General features: G+C 41.0%; 1 protein-coding gene across 3 annotated transcripts in view; it reads right to left on the bottom strand.

The window, feature by feature from the left end:
* Positions 1 to 22,838, bottom strand: part of sh2d3ca (SH2 domain containing 3Ca) — a 66,894-nt gene that overhangs the window by 9,648 nt on the left and 34,408 nt on the right. For all 3 annotated transcript variants that reach the window (XM_051938458.1, XM_051938460.1, XM_022198211.2), the window contains 4 exons: positions 7,586 to 7,714; positions 4,824 to 4,973; positions 1,629 to 1,906; positions 603 to 730 (listed from right to left, as the gene is read on the bottom strand). In XM_051938458.1, coding sequence (XP_051794418.1) covers positions 603 to 730; positions 1,629 to 1,906; positions 4,824 to 4,973; positions 7,586 to 7,714 — 685 coding nt within the window. The remainder of the gene's footprint in view (positions 1 to 602; positions 731 to 1,628; positions 1,907 to 4,823; positions 4,974 to 7,585; positions 7,715 to 22,838) is intronic.

Genomic DNA, 22,838 nt, shown 5'->3' with positions numbered 1-22,838 from the left:
CAAATGAACAAACCCACTGAACAGTATAAAAATCTTCAGGAGAGGTTCAGAAAAATCAGATGCCTCAGCTTGGATGGGCTGATAGGATTTCTTCTTTTGATATCTGCCCTGTTTTTGAAAAGATTTCCTCAGATGGAACAGAAGTTGCCACAATAGTCTCCCCTCCATCACCTTCACCAGGTCTCAGCCTGCCTCCAGCTCAGTGGGTCATCTGCTCGTTAGATGAGGGACTCCTGAAGATATGACCTTGCCTCCATTACACCATCAGCTGTAGGATTTCTCCTTGCAGTGTCTCCTGTAGCTCTTTCATTAAAGGGCCTCCACACAGCAGAAGTTTGTGGCTCCTCCTCCACTTGGCCCTCTAATGGAGGAGGTGTCTGACTGCTGGGGCTAACCGAGTTTCCCCCTCTCTGCTGTCACATAATGGTATGATGTTTTATCCTCACATGTGATTGGCTACATGGTTACCATGTTGCCAATCAAAACAAAGATTTGCTGTGAGCGGAGCAGAGGGACGGATTTCTTCGATTTTTTGCGCATGACACATCACTATTTAAAATCTCTACAGGCTGTGATTTTGCATGTTTCTCTGTGGCACTTACTAGCACTGTATGCAGGAGACAGTGGAGTTTCTCCAACAGGTGACAAGGGGCAGCGATACTCCTGAATCTGGTCCATGCTCATCGCACAGTTCCGCATTGCATCTTTGTGGTGGTGGATTGTCGACGGGCTGCAAAAAGAGCAGATTTATGATGTTAAAAATCTTTGAGTCTGGATTGAAAGTATACCAGGATACTGAAGGGAACCTCACAAAGCAGGAATGGTGTGATTAAGGATGTAAAGGTTGATTATTTCAGGGTGAGAGAAAAGGGAGATTTTCAGTTGGTGTAACTGTCGTGGTGAACACATAATTTATGTTATTTCTAAACTAAACCACGTTCAGGACTTAGAGGCAGGAGCAGAAACATGCAGAACAGTGAAAATATCAAGAAAATAAATGCTTAACTTAAATTTTTAACGAAATAACACTGGGAGCTGTTTTGACTGTTCATACCCAAGTATGTTTTCCACCCATCTTTGCTTTCTTAAGCCAAGTGTGTCCTTGGCACTGATATTTCGTTCTACGCTCATTTCCATTTCATAATCTCTTTGAGGCATAACATTTATTTCCACTGTACACAACATATTCGTCTGCTCCTCCTCTCAGTTTCGACTCAATTTCAAGTTTCAAACGGCCTCGTCCCATTTGAAACTTGAGCGATCCGGCGAACGAGTCATTTGTCGACTTCACTGCGGGTTTGATGCTCATTACTGGAGGGGAGGTGCTGATGGTGTCTGTGAAGTGAGGGGAACTGCGGGATTGTGGGAGGTAAGTGCACTAGTTCAGTGCTCGAGAACGACACAAACACAGACACACAACCTGCAGATGGGCACAGGTTCCGGCTCTGGTTCTGGCTGTGCCACTGGCGTCTCAACTGGACTGGGACTGTCTGAGTCACTAATCATGTGTGTGACATAAAGCAACAACGAAACAAGGATAAATTTGACTGCAAATAAAGAAATGTCAAGTTAGCTGTTATGCTTTTAGGGCAGAACTGCACCTCCACTCATTTCCGCTCCTGGCTCACCTGTGAGGTATCATCTTCTCCGTCGTCAGCCCGTCCGTCATGGTGACGCTCCTCCTCTTGATGTACGCTCCCCTCTGACTGGACGGCGAGTAGGCCGAGCCCTGCTTGCTGTTGGAGAGGGCGAACGTGGCCTCCAGGTAGCGCAGAGGAAGAGTTCTGCTGACTGGACAGTAGATGTGGACAGTGCTGGACTGGGAGACCGGTTTACGTTGGCCCACGTAAAACCGCACGAGCTCCTGGACCGAGTCGAAACTGTCAGACTCCAGCATATACTGCACCTGATGACGAAGATACAGCAGAATGGAATAAAACACACTGACTGAAATAAGAGGAAACAGGCTCTCTTTGTTGTCTGTGGTTACAAATTTCTTGGAGTGAGGAGCAAAAAAATCCTGCTGTTCCTTTATAATCCTGTGCACAGCGCTCAAAAACCTGTACTGATCTAATAGCTGCTTTGAACACATAAAGAGGAAACAGACTTCAACAGAGCAGCGAAGGAATTAAAGCTCGGAGGCAGAGCGGGGAGCAGAATCACAGCTGGTCATCGTGCTACACCTGCGCCAAATTAGCCTACACATGTAATTATCTCAATCATTAGAGGGAATAAGAGAAAATAGGCCTTTACTCAGATTTAAGTAAAACCACATTCCATTCAGATACGCTGGCACAGAGATCCTGTGTGCATGCTGGTTCAAAAGAGACTACTGAACTGAAATATCAAGGAGGAGAATGAAATAGACTGTTCATGCAGCTTTTGCAGGTGACTAATAACATTAATGAAGGCCAGTATTTTCTCACAGAGACACATGAATGGAACAGAGTGCTTTTCCTGAGGTTTCTGACGAGCTACTTCGGTTACATTCACATTAATGTTTTCATTTTAAAGCATTATATACAGCTGAAATTGTGCATCACATGACCGTTCACGTACACTGGGGAGGTATCTGCCAGCGTAAAAAGGAATCAGAGTATTTAATTCTGTTTTAGGTTGTGGAAGTAACACACCTAACCTGTAGAGTGCGTATGGGTCAATATATAATAGCGGGAGTTTTTGTATCATAGTTGACATTTTTGCTGTTTTCAGGCCTAAAATAAACATGGCCGCCTATAACCAAACACCACATGGAATTTTCACAGAAAGATTCTTCTAAATATTATATATACAACTGAGTAAAATTGAAATTAAAAGTCATTCATAAAGATATTGTAGTAAACCCGTTGACATGCCATAAATCCACACTTGACTCACACACTACTTTATATTAAAGAAGACGACATGGTCATCAATATCCCCCGCCACATGTGATATCTATGAGTCTATATCCAAAATAGTGATAAAGGGCCATAACTCTGTTAAATATTATCGCACAGGTCTCATTTTCGAACTTGATCAAGGTGTCCATGGTGTGAAGCTACACACTAAATTTCGTAATCCTAGCTGTAATAGTTTCCGAGAAAAGCTGTCCCCTTCATCTCGGACGGACGGACGGACGGACGGACGGAAGCATGGACGGACGGAGGCCAAACCTATTACCCTTTTACACTTCGTGGAGGCGGGGGATAATAACTCAGAAAGACTTGGAGTCTTTCATTCTTTTCTTCAGGAGGAAATGACATCATGTGGAGCAGGTCATGTGATCTGGAATTAACACACTTCCTTGAGAGGTGTTTTTGTAATGGGGAACTTGGTTGAAAGTGATTTCTCAGACACAGATACAATTTGTTATTTTCCATATAAAATTTGATATATTGGCAAAAAAGAAACATCTGTCATGATTATCTCAACTTAATAAAAAGAACACAATCAAAACTATTTTTGAATAAGTTCATTTTATTACTGTTTAGCTAATTAGAAGGTTGTTGGTATTAAATTCTAATGGTTATTTAGTTGACATTTCAGTGATATCCAGTCATTTTTTATTAATAAGTGATTGTTTCCATGATAAATAATTATGGACTTTGTAAACACATGATCATAATGAACATAAAAGACATTCGCCTTTTTTTTTTACTTTTAATAAAAATGTATGCAAGATATATGCCATGAACTTCAAAAGTCCCTCAGTTATATATTGACCCATATTCATCTGCCGCACAGCAGTTTGTTTACATGTGTGAGGCTGACTGGACGCTCAGCAGCTAAATGCAACGACTGATTACCCTGTTGGACCATTATATGAATGACAGTAAGACATTTTGGTTTGATGGTTGGCCGCATTTATGGGAAGCAGAGTCTGCAGATGAGGAGCTAAATCAAATTGAAGACAATACTGAGAATGGAGGCAGAAAGACAAACAAGACATTCTGAGGGAAAAAACAGTCTGGGAAACTGGGGGTTAGTGATGTACGGATGCTGCTGACCCATTAACATTCTGACAAACTTTTAAGCAAGTTACAGAAACTGTGTGCAATAAGCCTGGCTCTATACCACCCTCTTTGTTTCTCATTTAAACACCCACAAACATACACTGGAAAGTTAAGTAAGTGACAAAATCTACCACACATCGCTCTGCAGCCAGACTTTATTTACTAAGGGACAAGTAGCAACATGCACTGGCAAAAGAGTGGAAAAGGATCACAGAAAAACATTAAGGTCTATAGTATTTCTATAATATAATTCTTTAATAGGCCATCTGTGTCACCAAATACACATGACAGATGTAAATTTTTGGTAAAGCCAAATGCTGCTACAACAAGGAAAAGGTACTTTAAAGTGCTGGATATCTGGTTTGCTATGAGCTCTGATGCATCAAGACAAGCTCTAAACAACTTCACACATGGAAAAAACACACTTTTTTGGCCTCTGAACCTCTAAAATGAATCCAGCGTCCTTGTGTTTCTAAAACTGTCCATTTTCCCCGTCAATAATTCAGATGGAGTTTCTGAAAATCCTCAGCCTGGAGACAGTTTTTCTTTTTTGTGATCTACAAATGCATTTGGACAAAAGGCCAAAACGCATAGAAAAGCGAAGAAATCCCCGTGAAGGTCTCAAACACTGCTGGTGGGTGACTTGTTTGCTATTGTGGTATTCAATAAAGTCAAGCAGGCAGACTAACAACAGCAGTAAATCTTTTCCTACCGTCCTTTCTGCCTTCAGAGCACGAAGTAAATCCATAACACCACGGATTAAATAAGGTAAAAGGGACCACAGGTGAGCATTTTAGAAACAATGGGCTTTAAATGATGAATGCGCACCTTCGTCTCATTGGATTTGACCAGAACTTTACTGATCTTGAAGTGCAACACCTCATTATCCCATCGACAGGTCAGAACGTAGTCGCCCACACTGGTCAGAGAGTCACGAACCAGGAAATCTCCGTTGCGCAAAACCAGAGTCTCTGACACCTAGACAAGAAAAAAAGTGGTTTAAATGTACAAAGTAAGAGAGAAAAAGCTCCAAGCACACGCAGCAGAAAGTAAACTTGGATCACTGAGCCACAGCCTGCGTGTGAACATTTTGTTTTTGACACTTTGACTGTTGAATAATTGAATTTAGAGAATGGTGATTATTTATAACAATGCCTTAGGACAGTTTGTGTTGCTGAACAAACATCTCTCTCACTGCCAGACTGTCTCTGCTATGCACAGTTTGAATTGGCAATGACGGATAAAGAAAAAACGCCAGAGACAATGGCTGTAATGACTTTCTAAAGATACATTTTATGGAGTTCAGCACAGTTGTAAAAGTGAAACTTGTTTTGAATTTATCGACAAAACAAGCAATCCAGAAAAGCAATGTCCCGTTCACTGCAAGTGGAACAGCTTCGGGCTGTACATCACTGCAGATGTGTGTCTGGTTTCTGGGAGAAGAGATCACAAATATTGATGTAATACCGGTGTAGTAAAGGAGAAACAGATCTCTGACGGTGCAGCATCTCCTTTAAAACTACCTGCAAAGAGGTTGTCGTTGAAAGCAGAATGTGTGAAGCTTTAAATTCATTCAACTCAGGAAACCAGGCATGAAATATGCACTGCAACACAGCCCAAGGTAAACAGTGTCACAGACCAGCAGGAGGCAGCAGATACACAGATCAAAAGCTCCAAACAAGTGCAGGCTCTTCTTATCTCGCTCATTTTCAAACACAATTCTGTTGAGTTGCTTTTTTATCTGATCCCTCGCTGCATTGTAGAATAATCGACGCTTTATGCTGACGGTTTAGGAGAAAAAGTGCAGAAAATAATATGACTAAAGGCAATCCTACATTGGGCTATTCACCTGTGAAGATATTAAAGTCTTAACTTAAAAAAGGAAGTTAAGATCAGAAGGAAGAAAGGGATCAGGAAGGAGGATGGGATTTAGGAAAGCTAACGTACAGTAGCAGCCCACAGGGTGTGTTTGAGATCCAGTCACTAAGTATTGTTTTGGTTACCAGGGGGCCGGGGGTTTCCCCAAGTTTACTCAGGGGCACACCATGAATAAATGAATATTTTATGTAAATGACAAGAGGAAAGACTCACAGATGGCTGATTTGAATCCGTGTCTGTGTTTATGTGTGTGTGAAAGAGCGACAGAGGTTGATCAGGCGACAGCGGCACCGTCTAAGAACGAGGACCCTCCACATGTGCATGAAGTGTGTGTGAGCGTCCCGGACTGCTGCTGTGTGTCTCTGTGTATCTGCATCTTAGTCACCAGCTGTGAAATTCAATTGCGTACATCAGCAACACACGCAGCTGTCTGTTTGGCAGAGTTTCCCCTCCTTCTGAACGCTAAAGCAATTTCTACTGAGCTGTGACAGATGATGGGATTCATTAATCAGTGTCATTCTGCGTGTAAAGCATTTAAACTGTGCTTTCAAAGCCAGAGATGTTGGCCAAACGATCGCTCAACTAATACTGCTGCTTGACAACCACGTCAAGCCGCAAAAAACACTACTAGACTGGGTATTTCGTCTCATTGAATTCTCACTTTTTAACATAATACGTGGGAGGATAAAATACAAACTGAAGGAGTAATAAATCATGCTTTTTTAGAAACCATTTCTTCATTTCTTCAAGTTACTTCACTGCAACAGGGACTGAGAGACTGTGGTGTGAAGCTTAACTTGAAGTTTTTCATTCATATCTTGGTGGATGTGCAGTATGAATGCCGTCATGAGCGCACAGCTATTCTATTCTATTCTATTTAGGGATGTCTGATATGGGCTTTTTTGTCAATAACTGATATGCCGATATTGTCCAACTCTCAATATCTGATTCCGATATCCACCGATACCGATATCTGTGGACTATTTACCTCATTTTAGGTAAAATCACATATCTCCTGTCATGGAATTAACACATCATGCCTAATTTTATTGGGACGCCCCATTGGATGCATTCTCAAATGCAACAAGGCTTTCCACATGTAAACATCGTCAGTGTAAAATAAGAAAACTGAACTTAAGTTATGAAAATATGCCTTTTTTTAATTGTCTCAGACAACACTTCACACTCTCCCTCCCTCCCTCTATGAGTCTATTACAATGTGGCAACTACACTGTACAATTTTGAAAACTGTCGGGGAAATCCAGGCATTATTTTATCGGTTTTCATGACAGGCATAAAAAACGATAACGATATGGACCGATATCCCATTTTTTTGTCAATATCGGGCCGATAATATTGGTGGGCCGTTATTATCGGACATTCCTAATTCTATTCTATTCATTCACCACAAAACTTCTGATTGTTTTCGTTGCTGACAAGTGATGGAAAATGCTTAAGCTATTTTTTAAAATGGAAAGTAGTGTGTTAGCTCAAATACAACGATGATTACTGAATGATTACTTTCATTTCTGGTAGGTTTTTTTTCATTTAATGCATTAATAGTTAAGCCTAAAAACACCAATTACCCACACAGGATTTGAAAATTGCTTGGTCTATGAGAGAGAAAAGTAGCACAAGTAGCATTTATGAACATGGAAGCATCCATTCAGGACTTCCAGTGTTACTGTGCAAAGGTTGGATGGTGTCCGTACCTCTCTGGGTATGTGTCCATGGTACCAGCCATGGCTCCTGATGTCAGCAGGGCTCAGTTTCAGCTCCTCCTCCAGCTCCTTACGAAGTTTCTCGGGGGGAGACTCCAGCAGATACTTCTCCTTGGAGAACTGATGAGAGACGAGCGAGAGAAGAAAACAAGGAGGTGAATTTGTGCTTTGGACTCTTCGCATGTAGCTGCGTATTTGTACAGACACAATCTATATATAACTTTGATTTATTCCGATAAATCCCATTGAGATTTATTCACAAAGAAGATTTGTGGACATGAATACATCTATAAAACTGCATAATACAGATAATCCTGCTACTGTGGTACAACAGAGCGGCTTTTACATGAATGTGCACAGACTTGCATAAAAACACACACCTGTGTTACAGAAGGCAACACTGCAGGAAAGCGTCACTGCGTGCTGCCTTCCACACAAACACACACCCACTCAGTGAGACACAGACACACACACACAGACACACACACACAGACACACACACAGACACACACACACACACACACACACACACACACACACACAGACACACACACACACACACACACACACACACACACACACACACACACACACACACACACACACACACACACACACACACACACACACACACACACACACACACACACACACACACACACACACACACACACACACACACACTCCAATCGACCCTGACCTGATTACTAAGAGGAAGAAATCATCATGAGCAAGCTCTTATTGTTCCATGTACTGCAGAGACCTAGCTTTAGCCGTTAAGTGTGGCCACTCTGGACGGCTTGTAATGATGCCAAACACACACTCTCTCACACACACATTAATGCACCCAATATGTACACACAGATAGATTTAAAAATACATAAGTGCTCTTGAGCTGTGTGCTGGTGATTATTCAGACCTCTGCACTCTTTTTTCCCAAAGGGCAAGACAGAAAACTGTACAATAAACAACGAGTTCTTCATTTATCTTGCACTTATCCACACAGTAACATACGCTATTTATCAGGAACTCGACATTTTACATCAACTGCTAAATACAGTGTCTGCTCAAGTACTCAGCTCAAGTACTATTTGCTTAAGTAAGGAAGAAAAACGGGAAATCCCACAATGGGACGCTGCTGTTCTGCGAAGACACCATAAGAACTGATGACTGCGGAAAGACTGAGTTCAGACAAACAACCGAAGATGATTAAAGCAGCGGCCGCACACACACTAATGCGAGCGCACAAACTCTTACACAAATATGCACAAAACAGAGAAATCCACACAGGAATAAACAGTGAAAGGAAACCATCTCGACTATGCCAATATGAAGAGAAATGAGACTGGAGACCAAAATAAACAGTAAACAGGCTTGTCGCTAAGGCTGGTCCCGTCGCTCCTCCTAATATTTTCCCTCCATCAGCTTCTCTCTCGCTTTGTTTTCGGGGTCACTGTTTTTCTCCCACTTTCTCTCGGTTATATTTTCTCCCTCTTGCCCGTACTTCCTCTCCTCTTTCCCCACAATCAAAAAGTTTCCCACTCTGCAGAATGTTTGTAACGGAGTGAGATTGAGAGGATGGGAAACTGCGATGATCTGTGTGCACAAAGTGTGTTCCTGCCTCCCTGTGTGAGTGCGTTACGATGAACCCAACATTCGATCTTATCGTCTCCAGGTCACTGCAAGATGAAATTATTAACTTCCTCCACTTCTCGCTCCTCTCCCCCTCTTTTCTGCCTCTCTTCTCCAATCCTCCTGGGAAGATGGGAGGAATATCAGCGCCGAGGCTCACTCTCCCAGATTAGATTTGAGGTGTGTGTGTGTGTGTGTGTGTGTGTGTGTGTGTGTGTGTGTGTGTGCGAAGGGGAGAAGAGGCCAATAAAAGAGCAGAGGGGTCAAGTGTGTAGTTATTGCTTTTCCTTGTCTCCCTGGAAACCCAGGACAGGCCTGCCACTGAACTCGTGCTCAACAATGAACGTGGTGTATATGTGTGTGTGTGTGCGGACATATGAAGGGTTATGAGGCAAATTGAAATGTCAACAGGCCTCTATTTATGATACGGTTCACGGAATAGGCTCACATCAGAGAGGACATGCTGACAGAAAGACCGAAAAATGGACAGACAATAAACAGTGGTTTGACAAGGACATGCAAAGACACAGAAATGATTTATTCCCCGTGTACCTGAATAACAAAGGCATAATGTGTCCCATGCACACACTAGTACTCATCTATCTAAACCTTCATATGTTATTATTGCAGTGGAATTCATCTCCGGGTGCTGTTTGTGGACCTTTTGTGTCCTGAGCGCTCGCTTCGGTGGAACAGCACAACTACAGACAATACTGTATGTGAGCCGGAGCTGTGGGGGGCAGAGATGAAGAAGAGACGCAAGAGCTCAGGAAGGGAGAGAATAAAGAGCAGAAAATTCTATTTAGGATAAATGTGGTACATGATGACAAAAGGGAAAGACACAAAGGAGATGAGGACAATGGAAGACATTGACAAAGGCCGATATATTACTGCTATAGTTATAATGACGAGGAGTCGCTATGCTGAGTCTTTGGCTACCATTGCATTGTAGGCCCGTTGGGGTGAAGAGAAGAGTAGCTGTAACTGCACTGACTGTGTGCTTCTGCTACTAAGAAGGGTCTATATATAACTGTGGGATTTTTTGTAACATAGTTAACACATACCATAGTTGACATTTTTGCTGTTTTCAGGCCTAAAATCAACATGGCCGCCTACATCCAAACACCACATTATATTTTTACAGAAAAATTCTTCTAAATACTCTATAAACAATTGAGTAAAATTGAAATTGAAAGTTATTTATAAAGATATTGTAGTAAACCTGTTAACATGCCATAAATCCACACTTGACTCACACACTACTTTATATTAAATAACTCAGAAAGCCTTGGAGTCTTTCAGTCTTTTCTTCAGGAGGAAATGACATCATGTGGAGCAGGTCATGTGATTTGGAATTAACACACTTCCTTTAGAGGTATTTTTGTAATAGTGAACTTAGTTGACAGTGATTTCTCGGAGAATTAATTTGGCAATTCTTCTATTACTTATGGGCCTATTATAGGTCCAAATTAGTACTTCTTACATATTTAGATAACTGTTAGTATCACTATTACCATATTATCACTACTTATACCATTGTTGCTAATGTTAGTTAGCAAGTTCTTGCTACAATTAGTAGCCCAATTCTTTTGTTACTATTTCTGCTATTCCTATAAACATAATGGCAAAAGCTACTTCGACTGTTAGCGTTACAAATGCTGCTATTACTACTTCAAGTTCCGATACTGCTCTTAACATAGCTATAAATACTACTTAAATAGCCCCGACTTAAACCTGTATTAGTTCTAATAGCCAGCAGGGAGCGACTCCTCTGATTGTATAGATGTCGATGAGAAAATTACCAGATTTTTCACTGGATTTTTTACCTCGGTAAACATTGTTCAAATGGACTAAATCACTCGTTTCAAGTCTCCTTCAGTACAGTATGATGTTCATTTAGCAAATTATGATTAAATTTAGAGTAAAATAGATGGCAAAAGCGAGTGTGTTTTAGGGCATAGGACTATTGCTAATGTAATAGCACATTTTTAATATTTTAAAATACTGCCTTACTATCACTAGTTTGTGTCCAAGCTTAGTATTATCTGGCCTATCTGTTCTTTTGTAACTGTCTTTTCTCTCCTTATGTAAAGAACCTTCATATACTGTATATAAACCACTTTAAAAAGTGCCATAAAAAGTCACTATTTCTACTACAACTGCTAGGAATAAGTTCGTATTGCGATACTGTCGCTTTTGTCATGATTACTACGTTCCATTTACAACATAATGGACTCTACGTCATGTTGGTCTCGTAGCAGCTTACCAGAATAAGAACAGATTTAATTGCAGGATGTGTACACAGTGAGCATGGTTTCATCAACACAACAGTCATAGAACGCTGCAAAAACTGTCAGACCAAAGCACAGAAACCAGTTGATTTATTCGCCAACAGGCGGACAGACAGGAAGGATAACAGAAGCCGACGCGCGGCAGAACAGCCGGAGACAGACGGACAAAACAAGTAGCATAAAGACAAGACATCAGACATTCAGGAAGGCACAGAGGCAGACTGACAGACAACAGAAACTCATTAATGTAGACAGAGAGGCAGACATGCAGGGAGACAGGTAGCCCATTAGCGGATGAGAGAGTTTAGGCAATTTAGCAGCTGATGCAGGACTTTGCTTCCCCAGGGAGGGTGAGGAGAGGGAAACTGATTGGTGTGTGTGTGTGTGTGTGTGTGTGTGTGTGTGTGTGCGCGTGCATTCATCCATCTGTAGGCATGTGTGCATATGCGCGAGTTCGACATGGGTGCTGCTATTAATGGATTGCACAAAATTTTGGGGGTGAGGAATGAGGGAAAACAGCAAGACCAGGTTAAACAAAAGAGCACAGAGAGATATTAGACTATATGGGTGTAGGGCTGATGTGTGAAAATGAGTTATAGATAACAACACGGTGTGATCTATCACCTCATTTACACCAACGTGCACTTCAGCCTTCCTTTCCTGCCAATTAGAGGGTTTTGTCTCATGACATCACCACAGCCTCCCTGAGTGAAAACTGACACTGCGATCACTCAAGAGGAAAAAAAAACCAACCACCTAAAAGGAGAATAAATGAAAGGGATGATAATGGAGAGAAATTCTAAATATATGCACATATTTATACATATATTACACTCACACTGACACCCTTTTTGGCATGTTGTGTTTGTGTGTTACTGTGGTTCTTTTGGATTTGTTCTGTCTGTTCCACACTGAATTAGTTATTTCCTCTGTTTATTACTCCATCCAATATTCATACTGGTTGTGTTATATTCAGAACAAGTGTTTTCAGCTGCAAAATATTTGAATTTTATTGACCGCTTCTGCAAGACTCAACTGAAAGTAACCACTTTCTAACTGAAACAAAACCGTCTTCGCACATGCAAGTCAAAAAAATATACAGCCACAAGTATTTACAATGCAGAAATCAGTGGGGTAGAGTGTTAACTCTGGAACAAACCAGCATGTTGTTGTTTGCGGTTGAAATAGTTTCTGTGCTAATTCTTTCTGAAGGAGCACTATGCCAAGTTCCTTGAGCAATTCGAAGCAGTGTAACTAAAATAAAAAAAGCCCAAAACAAACCACACGAACAACTCCAAGAGTGAAGGCATCAGTGAGAAATGAAATGGAAAATAACTGCTGACAAGAATAAAAAAAAAAAAAGCCTGCTGGGAAAAAATAAAGTCTTTGGCATTTACCAGCATGGATGTAAAGTGAAGGAAAAAAACACAACAGAGGAACACATTCCAACGGAAAAAAAGCAGCAACAAAAGATGAATGCATTCTAAACACGCTGCAGCGCTCGGATCTGAGCTCACGTCAGAATGCACCTTCTTTCTCATTCTGCTAGTGGGCTAGCCTCTAACCCTGTTGTCATGGTAACGCCCCGAGTCGTGGAGGCGCTTGGGGGTGTTTTGGGCGGGATCCCTCCTCCCGCTCAGACACACCAACAGGCTCCGAGGTCAGGGGTCCGATTCATGAAGAACCATCGCTAGCCCCGTGTCTCCTCTCTTGTGGGGCGATAGAGACCTGGATTATTGCATGAAGACCCTTGAATCCTCCTATCTCCTGTTACACACCCCCTCACACACTGGCACGTACACATTATGGGGGTTTACGTGTACGTACTTGGCCGATATCACCCCTCTCCAGACAGCTGTAATCCCTCTGTGCCCTCCAGCCTGATTCCCTCTATTATATTCACACCGGCTCTCATGGGTGCAGTAGTCTTTAAGTCACATGTAAAACGATATGAGCATTAGAGGGAAGCGCCGGTAACATTAGACTTCTTTTATTTACACTTTTTTTCTAAGCAAAGTAAGTGTGGAATTAAATCAAAGCTAATTCAACTGCTTCTGCAATGATGCAATAAGGAAAGCTCGAAAGTGGATATGACTCTCACATTTTCTCCAAATAGAAAGTGAAAAAGAAGAGTAGAATGTGAAGAGGACTACAGAAATGATTTTCCATCTAAAATTTGATATATTGCCCAAAGACATTTGTTGTTGTTTTTTACTTTTAATGAGAATGTATGCAAGATATATCCCATGGACTTCAGAAGTCCCTCTGACTCTTTAAATGACTTCTACCAACTCTACTGAGAAAGTCTTGACAAATACCAGATAATAAAAAGAATCAGCTTAATGTCACAGTCAGTAGTTATATCAGGCCATTTATTAGACACTGCTTGCTGACATTCTTTAAAAAAAAAATCCTAAAAGCAGCAGACCACTGAGTCTGAGTAGCCTTGCTCTTATAAGGTGAAAAATGCTGTCAGTAATTATCCGTCTCCATCCTCTCACTGATTAGTGCCCTCTGTCTGTGGAACAGATGCAGACTTGACAATAAAACCCAATATTTCACATGATCTCATGTGAAAAAAACCTCCGAAACAAAATGAATAAAACGTGAACTAATGAGGGAATAATGGAGAGATATCCGAACCAGACCTGTCCAAAACCAACTTTGACAGTTAAACAAGAACATAACAGAGACAGAACCTGATGTAAAATGCCATTTATAGTTTTCGTGTACTAATTCCAATCTGTCTTGTTTTGGCAGTCTGCACAAGCACTTACCATGAATGGGATTTACCAAGAACTCCAAAAAGAAAAAGAAAAGAGGAGAAACCTGAGTTAAAAATACCAGTGCTGATGTTTCGTGTGATCAGAGAAGCAGCTCGTCTCCTCAGACAGAGAGTGACGACTGGTGTGGAGACAGAGAGAGTATGAGACTGATAACAGTGACCTTCCACTGTCATTAGGAATGAGTGTCTCCTGCATGTACACATACTCAAACACACAAGATATTCACCTCTGGAGGCAGCTGGATGTGCAGTATATGTTGCCTCAGAAATATATCTCTACCCGTATAGCAGAGAGCTGTCAGTCAGTGTGTCAGAGCAGAGACCTCCTGCACTGAGTGACAGCTGGTGGACAGAATATGACATACAACTCGACTCCCACTGAGACTGCAGGAAACTCAGTGCCAGTCCTCGCTGCACGGCGCCGCTCTCTTCCTCAAAACTCCTTCTGCCGTACTTGCTCTCTTTTTTATAACTACTCAATTGATCTCTACGCTTTTTTTCTACCCCACTCTGTCTTTTAACTCAATTTCAAAGGCCTTTATAGGCATGAAGAGACGAAGCAAACATATAGGTAGGAGGTACAGTAACAAGAAAAGGACTGTAAGCACCTAACAATAGCATATATAGGGCTGTAACAATAAAGTCAAGATAACACAATTAAACTGTGCTTTTTTTAAATGGAAAAATGTGCAGAGTTTGGAGGATTTTTTTTCCACCCCAAAGTGCCTTTAATCTTCCTCTTGGGCTGCTCATGCTACCTCCACCAATCAGAGGAAAGGGCAGTGGGAGAGAAACAACCCTGGGGGAAAGAAAGTCCTCACTTCACTCTCTTCTGCTCATAAAGCTTAATTGCTGTGACAATTGCAAGTGACCTTGATATATCAATATTTTTATCAACTTCGCTCTCTTGTCACGTGAACTCTGGCTGCTGGATTGTAGGAGAATCAGTTTTCACATATTTTAGTAGATACAAGTGAAGGAGACGTGTCCCTGCCATCCCAGTGGGAAAAACAAAAATGAATGCACCCAAAATGTCTTTTATAATCACCTTTTGCACGACTGCACAGCGAGAGCCGCAGTTTCTAAACCACCAAGCGGCAGCCTCCAGGGCTAAAAGATGCATCCGATGCAGAAATGAAAAAAAAAACAAAAAAAAACAATGCAGTTCCTCGAATGGCCACTTGAGGCTGTTCCAAAAGCTAGTCAATCCTCATAGACTCCCATGTAAAAACCAACTTTCCAGAGGGAATAAACATTTCTACAGCCTGGTACGAAAAACACTTTTGGTCTCTGTTGCTAATTTCTCCTTTTGTGACCACTCTGCTGAGGGGGATTGTTTATATAACCTTGCCATTTAAGCTGTATTAAAGAATAAATGTATGTATAATTGCAATACATCAGTGTAATACATCTGTTTACATCTACTTTCAGTTCGTTTTTTCTTCATGTTTCTTGTTAATTAGTGTACAGTTTACATCTTGTACTTGTTTTATCTTATTTAAGTTCTTATTTTTTCTAGACACTTTACATCACTTAAGACTTACGACATTTCACACAAACATTTTGAAACACATTGCATTTTGTACTTTATTCTTTGTTGTTTCTATTTTACTACTAATCTCTGTGTAATTGTGTATATATTCCACTATCCTTTGTTTATTGTATAGTACTCTGGCAATATAATTTCCTCCAGAATTAATAAAGTAGATCTTATCTTAATTAAAGGTTTTACCATTTTAGTGAAAGGTGGATGCTGTTGCAGGACAGTCAACACTAATTTTTTAAACAGTTTTTACTTGTATTTTTCAAAACAATTTAAAGTTATATTATAGGTTTCCTCTGTCTTTTTAAAGATAATTTTAACAAAATCATACAATCAGTGATAATTTGCATTAAAAACAGACCAAAACTGCAAATTGTGTCCACATCAAAAATCTGGATTTTTCTTTAGAAATAGTAATTTCAGAACATTTGACTGTAAAATTACACAGCTTTTACTGTATTTAAATCAGCTAAAAAGTATAATTAGTTTACAGATATTTGCAGCTTTATTTACAGTGTTTGAATGTTACAGTATTCCACTACTTTTAGCTCACTTCTATGGGGCCCTGACTGCCAGACTGTCAGTCTTATTGCAGGATTTTTTTTTCTGCAGACACTTGCATGGTCCACCTCAGCTCCACTGAGGCTCAACCTCTTTGCTCATTCTTGGATTAGCTGGGAGCTGAGCGGAGCCACCAGACTGAGCCTCAAAATCGCCCTTCAGGAAACCAACGGTTCACATCCTGGACGGTTCATCCATCTTTATATACCGCCTATGCTAAGCACGTTGGGTCAAACCAGGGTGGACTCAGACGAGGCTCTATCACATCAGTTTGGGCAAAAGCTCCTCTCCTTTAAGTAACGGAGATGAAGTGATATATGACTAAAAATCATGTCTGATCCAAAGTAACACTTGACTGAACACTATTATGAAGCTCTGACCTCCTGCTGAGTCTTTAGCTACACTCAATAAAGCAGGTGAGTAAAATCCTGTCAGAAGTGACATGGATGAAGACCATAGCTGTTGTAAAAATATGAATTTTGCTTTCACATATTAATGTAAAAGGGCTGCAAGGTGACGCAGTGGTTAGCACCGTTGCCTCGCAGCTAGAAGATCGACGGTTCGTGTCCCAGTGGGGGCGCCTGGGATCTTTCTGCGTGGAGTTTGCATGTTCTCCATGTGCAGCATTGGTTCTCTGGCTTCTTCACACATTCCAAAAACATGCTGAGGTTAACCGATGATTTGATTCTAAATTGTCTGTAGGTGTGACTGTGAGCGTGCTTGGTTGTTTGTCTCTATCAGCGGGGGACAGACTCCAGCACCCCTGCGAGCTTCATGAGGACTAAGCGGTGTAGATAGTGGATGGATAATGGATGGATATTGATGTAAAAATCTGTCTTCCTCTCTCTAGACCACAGCAGTCTTTCTCTCTGTGTCCTTATCTGACTCCACCATTGATACTTTCATGTATCTTCTCCTGTGAATCACTCATTTCCAGGTGAAATGCCGACTAAAGCACTTCCTCTCGCTATTTCACTTCCCCGCCTATAATGAACCTGGTCAACTTTGATGAGCAGACATTACTGTGTGCGCCTGTCGCCGTGGCTACTGATAAATGCTGACAATCAGCTGCCTAAAGGGCTGGATGTCCTCTGTGTGGCTGCATGTGTCACTGTGGTTTTGTGTATTATTACTATTACGCATGCTTCTACAATGCGGGCTCTTGTGACTTGAATCGCATCTTTTTGGGCTCATTCATCTTGTTTTATTCTCTCTGTTTTTTAAATCTGCTGAGTGTTTGCACATGACAGCGCCGCCTGCGAAGAGAGCACGAAGACATCACAGAAACGCAAAGGAGAAAGTAAGGGAAAACACACAAGAACTTTTTTATTCTCACAAACTTGAACACACTGAGAAACACACACCCACACACACACACACACACTCACACTCGGGCACAAACACACCGAGGAACCGAGGAGATTTTAATGATGTTTGACTGTTAAGTACGACTGCACTTTCCTCCCTCGCCTCCTAACCCGTGGTTTCTCCGCTAAACAGGCCTATAGGCTACACATTTCCTCGCTCACTAACGCACACACACTCACAACAGCGAGGCGAGTAAACATTCATTTCCCAGAAGCATCCGCAACCCCCCCCCCCGTTTTCCCCACCAATAAAAAAACACAACAACAAAAATAGCATGTACACAAACAAAGCAAGAGGGACACACGCAGATATACACAAACACCCGCAGACACGAGTGTAAACACAGGTAGAGACGGGGATGACAGCGCTCCGTTTTGCTAAAGATCCTGCTTATATGTGGAGCTATTAAAGAAACAGAGCGTTGATGTCAGCCAGAGTGCGATACAGAAGCTGATTAAAGATTACACAGATTTAATTAGATGTTTCTCCGGATGAAATTAGATAGCTTGGTTGAGTCTTATGCAATTCAGATTAGTTGAATACTTCTGCTAATGACACAGCAATGTAGCCGCACACAGCGCATTAGATTGGAAACACCTCCAAATTTAATAGAAATGAATACATACAGAGTCGTATTGCAAAGACCCAGCCAGTGACTACAGCTCAGAATACGGAGGACTGAGAGATCTGAGCTGAAACTGAAGGCATTTGATAATCAGAAAAACACAGCACAGGCTGTATTGCTTCTACTGAAGGACAGAAGCTCTAGTCAAAGCTCTATAACCCCTAAGTACTTGTGCATGCGTGTTAAATGCATTATGTAATTTTATATTTATGGATGCAAAAGCTCCAGTTATGGTGCACACAGCCTCTATTGTTCAATATTGATGACATCTTATGCAAAACATTAAATGTGTTGAAATTACACATTCATATAGGCCACATTTTGCTGATCAGACCAATAGAAGTCTTGAAATATACCCTTGCAATACTCAATATTGCCCTTTTTTCAACCTAAAACAGACAAAATTATTAAAACAATTAAAGAATTTTGTATTTTGTTTCACATTGACTGCAATAAGAAATACCAGAAGATACATTTTATTTTTTAAACCAATCCTCGTTTGATCATATTTAGTCCCTTTTAGTCAGATTTTGCCATTTATGGTCATATTTAACTTATTTTTGGGAATATTTTGCCCCTTTTTGATCATGTTTTGGCTCTTTTTTGCTGCTTTTTGCCTCTTTATGGTCATTTTAGTCATATTTTGCCTTTTATGGTCGTATTTTGCCTCTTTTTGGCCAGATTCTGCCAGTTTATGGTCATATTTTACCCCTTTTTTGGTCATATGTTGCCTCTTTTGGTCATATTTTATGTCTTTGTGGTCATATTTTGCCTCTTTAGGTCATATTTTGCCAGTTTACGGTCATATTTTATCTCTTTTTGGTCATATGTTGCCTTTTTTGGTCATATTTTGCCTGGTTTTGGTCATATTTTGCCTCTTGTTTGTCCTATTTTGGCTCTTTACGGTTTCATTTTACCTCTTTTTCTTTATCGTCACATTTTGTCTCTTTATGGTCATACTTAGCATTTTTGAACTAGAAAGAACCTAATGTGGACACATATTTTGGACATTTAGTGGATGTAAGTATACTGCATCAATGCCAGGAGTGTAATAGTTGTAGAAAACATGGAGTTTTTCACGTTTTTTTGATAACTTTTTTAAATTTTGCCTACAGCTTGCACAGCTATTGTATAGAAATGAAACAGAAAGAGAGAGACGAGCAGCAGATGACTGTTATCTGTAAGTCTGCAATATGGAGAGACTAATTCTGTAATGAAGGGCTGAGTGGTAGATAAGCACATACGTTCACACCCCACTCTTACAGCCGACTCAGCAGGGCCACGCCTATAGATGCTGTTGCCATGGTAACGCCATACTCTGCATGCCCCAGCTGGTGTTTCCCCGAGGAAATATGTCTGTGTGTGAGTGTGTGTGTCACAGAGAGAGGTTAATGTGCCCCATGTGTGCTTTGCTCTGTCATGTGCAGTGGTGTGTACCGAAGAGGAAAACATGGCTGGTCGGGAGCACTTATCATGGCTACCCCATTGTATGTGCGATTGCATGCACATGTGTGATCTACTCCTATAGTATTATCTCTCTAATACTTGAGTCATGCGTTTTGCTTGAGGGGAAGTGTCTGGTTGAGTAGTTGACCCCATACAGACTGACATCTCATTTAAAAACAGTGTATTAAAGAGAGAGAAAAAAATGGAAATTAAGTCTTTAGACAGATTTTTCTGCCAAAAATCTGCTCTCACAAGCCACAACAATAGCTGAAAACCAAGTCGTGGAGCCACACCAGTGTAAACAGACACTTCAGCAGCCCACTCAGTCACTCTGTTCTCCTGCCGTGACTCATGCTTTAAATTTACACACATTACAGTATGTGGTGACCTGCGTTTCTGCCAACACGGCCGCGAGGATTTGGGACAAGTACAACATTTATTAGTCATGTTTCCAGCTCTCAGGTTTGTTTACTGTGCCATCACCCCGCACAGGAACTCACACAGACGACATTAAGGCGGCGCAGAGTCGAGGATTTAGTCCGACTTCAATGAATCTGTAATGCGATGTTGGCTGGAAAGTAAATCACTATTGAGTTTTGTTTCTGACATAAAAATGTCATGAAGCAATCGCTTATAGGAACTAAATATATAGATAAATACATAGCATATGCTCTTCTTGTGAGGTTTACTGACAGTTTCCTATATGCAGTTTGTTTGCACAGCATAGTCGGCCCATAGAGTATTAAGAACTGTCTCTTGTGCCTCGAGGCTTCTGTCTGGTGAATTTGTGCAATGTTAGTGAAATGTTTTATTTGTGGTTGATTCTAACATTGACCTGTTTTCAAACCCATCCTACCCTTTGAAATGGAGGAATAATAGGACAAAACATTTTGAATAACTTGTAAGAATGTAAGTATAATTTTTTTTAATTTATACAATATAAAAGACTTACAGTCCTTTACATAGTTTTCAATGCTAGAAGTTGGATTTTCCTTTCCTACAAGGAGCAGTATTTTTCTTTTTTAAATTTCAACTATAGCAAGGGAAAACTGGCTTGATTTCCCGTATAGTACACTGCCATTCAAAAGTTTGGGGTCACCCAGACAATTTCAAGTTTTCCATGAAAACTCTCACTTTTATTCATATTCTAACATAACTGCACAAGGGTTTTCTAATCATCAGTGAGCCTTTCAGCACCATTAGCTAACACAATGTAGCATTAGAACACAGGAGTGATGGTTGCTGGAAATGTTCCTCTGTACCTCTATGGAGATATTCCATTAAAAATCAGCTGTTTCCAGCTACAATAGTCATTTACCACATTAACAATGTCTACATTGTATTTATGATTCATTTAATGTTATCTTCATTGAAGAAAACTGCTTTTCTTTTAAGAATAAGAACATTCCTAAGTGACCCCAAACTTTTGAGCGGTAATGTATACTATATACAAGAAAAGCACTCAAAGTGCTCCATCAAGGATGTTCATTCCCAAATATGTCATTGTAAGAAATGCAGCATTTTTTTTTTATTAGCTTTGATGATTAGAAATCACGGCAACATAGAATGTGGCTATTTTAGATGAGCCCACAAACAAAATGGCGTTGCGCTGAGCACAGGCATGTGTCATGCATGTGTATGGATTATTATGTACAGATACCGAATCACGTGACCTAAATATGTAGAGGGCAGTGGGAATTGATGGGACTCACAAACATCCCCACAATTTAATCAATTGTTCTTTCTTTCCTCTCTGACGGATAAGTCCCAATAAGTCTGCAGCGGTGGATTTGTAGTAGAATTGCAATCAAGTGATCGTCAGTCGGTAGAACATAGCGTTCACTTGTTGTTATAGTTACAGTGACGCTGTGCCTGCCAATGGGAAATCCTTAAATTCGTGGATCTAGACTATAAGCCGCATCACTGCCAAAATCTAATGAGGTGGTCATTTCTGACCTTCCCTAAAAATTTCATCCAAATCTGGAAGTCCGTTTTTGACTAATGTTGGGTACAGACAGATTCATGTACGTCGATCGTCACATAATTTGCACATGTATACCTATATAAGGATTTATAGGTATAAATTTACAAAATATATTTGCAAAACATGGCAAGTCAGGGTGAGTCAGTACACGTTGACCATTATCACTAATATTTGTGGCTACAGGTGCAACAGAGAAAACTTTGACCACACCCAATCACATCAGGGCAAAAAAAATAAAAGACTTAACTAGAACCTATATATATTATAACTCGCGATGTTTGTTGGCCCCAAGTGGCTCAGCTAAACCCAACCCTCCTCCCGTCTCTCCTGGCCGGCCAAAGCTCACGGTAATCACAGAGAATGGAGGATTTGCTGTTTAATCACTGCCTTTCTGCTTGTCTTCCTCTTGTACTTCACTTCGCCCTCACTGCGGTGCAATTTATAGACAGCTCAAATGTACACACTGGTCTGACTCATCCCATGGCTTCCCTTTACTTCGCTGCTTTATTTTCCACCACTTCTTCATCCGGTTTCTCCACCTACCACGCTCTAGGCAAACACTGCAGTCCTTCTTCCTGCGCCTCTTTCTCTTGACATGTTGTGCTCTGTTATTTGAACACTGAACTCGTCTTTTTTTTTTTTGTTTTGTTTTTCTGGTACACCTCCTCCCGTGACACATCCAACTGTTAACCGAGGAGAGAAGGGAAGGATGGAGATGAGAAAACACGGTGAGGGAGGTCAGTCGTCTCATTTCCTCTTTCTAACAAGCATCGCAGCTCATAAGTCTCTCTCACCGCTTCCTCGTTCGCTCTTAATATATACTTTATTATCCTGCCAGCTCACTCCATTACCTTGTTTTCCTCCACCTCCTCCATTCCTTCTTCTTGCATCCCTTGTCTCCCAAGTTAATCTCCACAGTCACTCTTTCCACCTCTCCACTGCAGGTTCATCTCCATCCCTCCTCCCGCGCTAACCTGCCATCCCTCTACCACATATCATATCACTCGCC

Source organism: Acanthochromis polyacanthus, chromosome 18 (genome assembly GCF_021347895.1).
Source record: "Acanthochromis polyacanthus isolate Apoly-LR-REF ecotype Palm Island chromosome 18, KAUST_Apoly_ChrSc, whole genome shotgun sequence".
NCBI classification, from domain to species: Eukaryota; Metazoa; Chordata; class Actinopteri; family Pomacentridae; genus Acanthochromis; species Acanthochromis polyacanthus.
The sequence above is the reverse complement of the archived record's forward strand: the minus strand, read 5'-3'. Positions and strand labels throughout refer to the sequence as shown.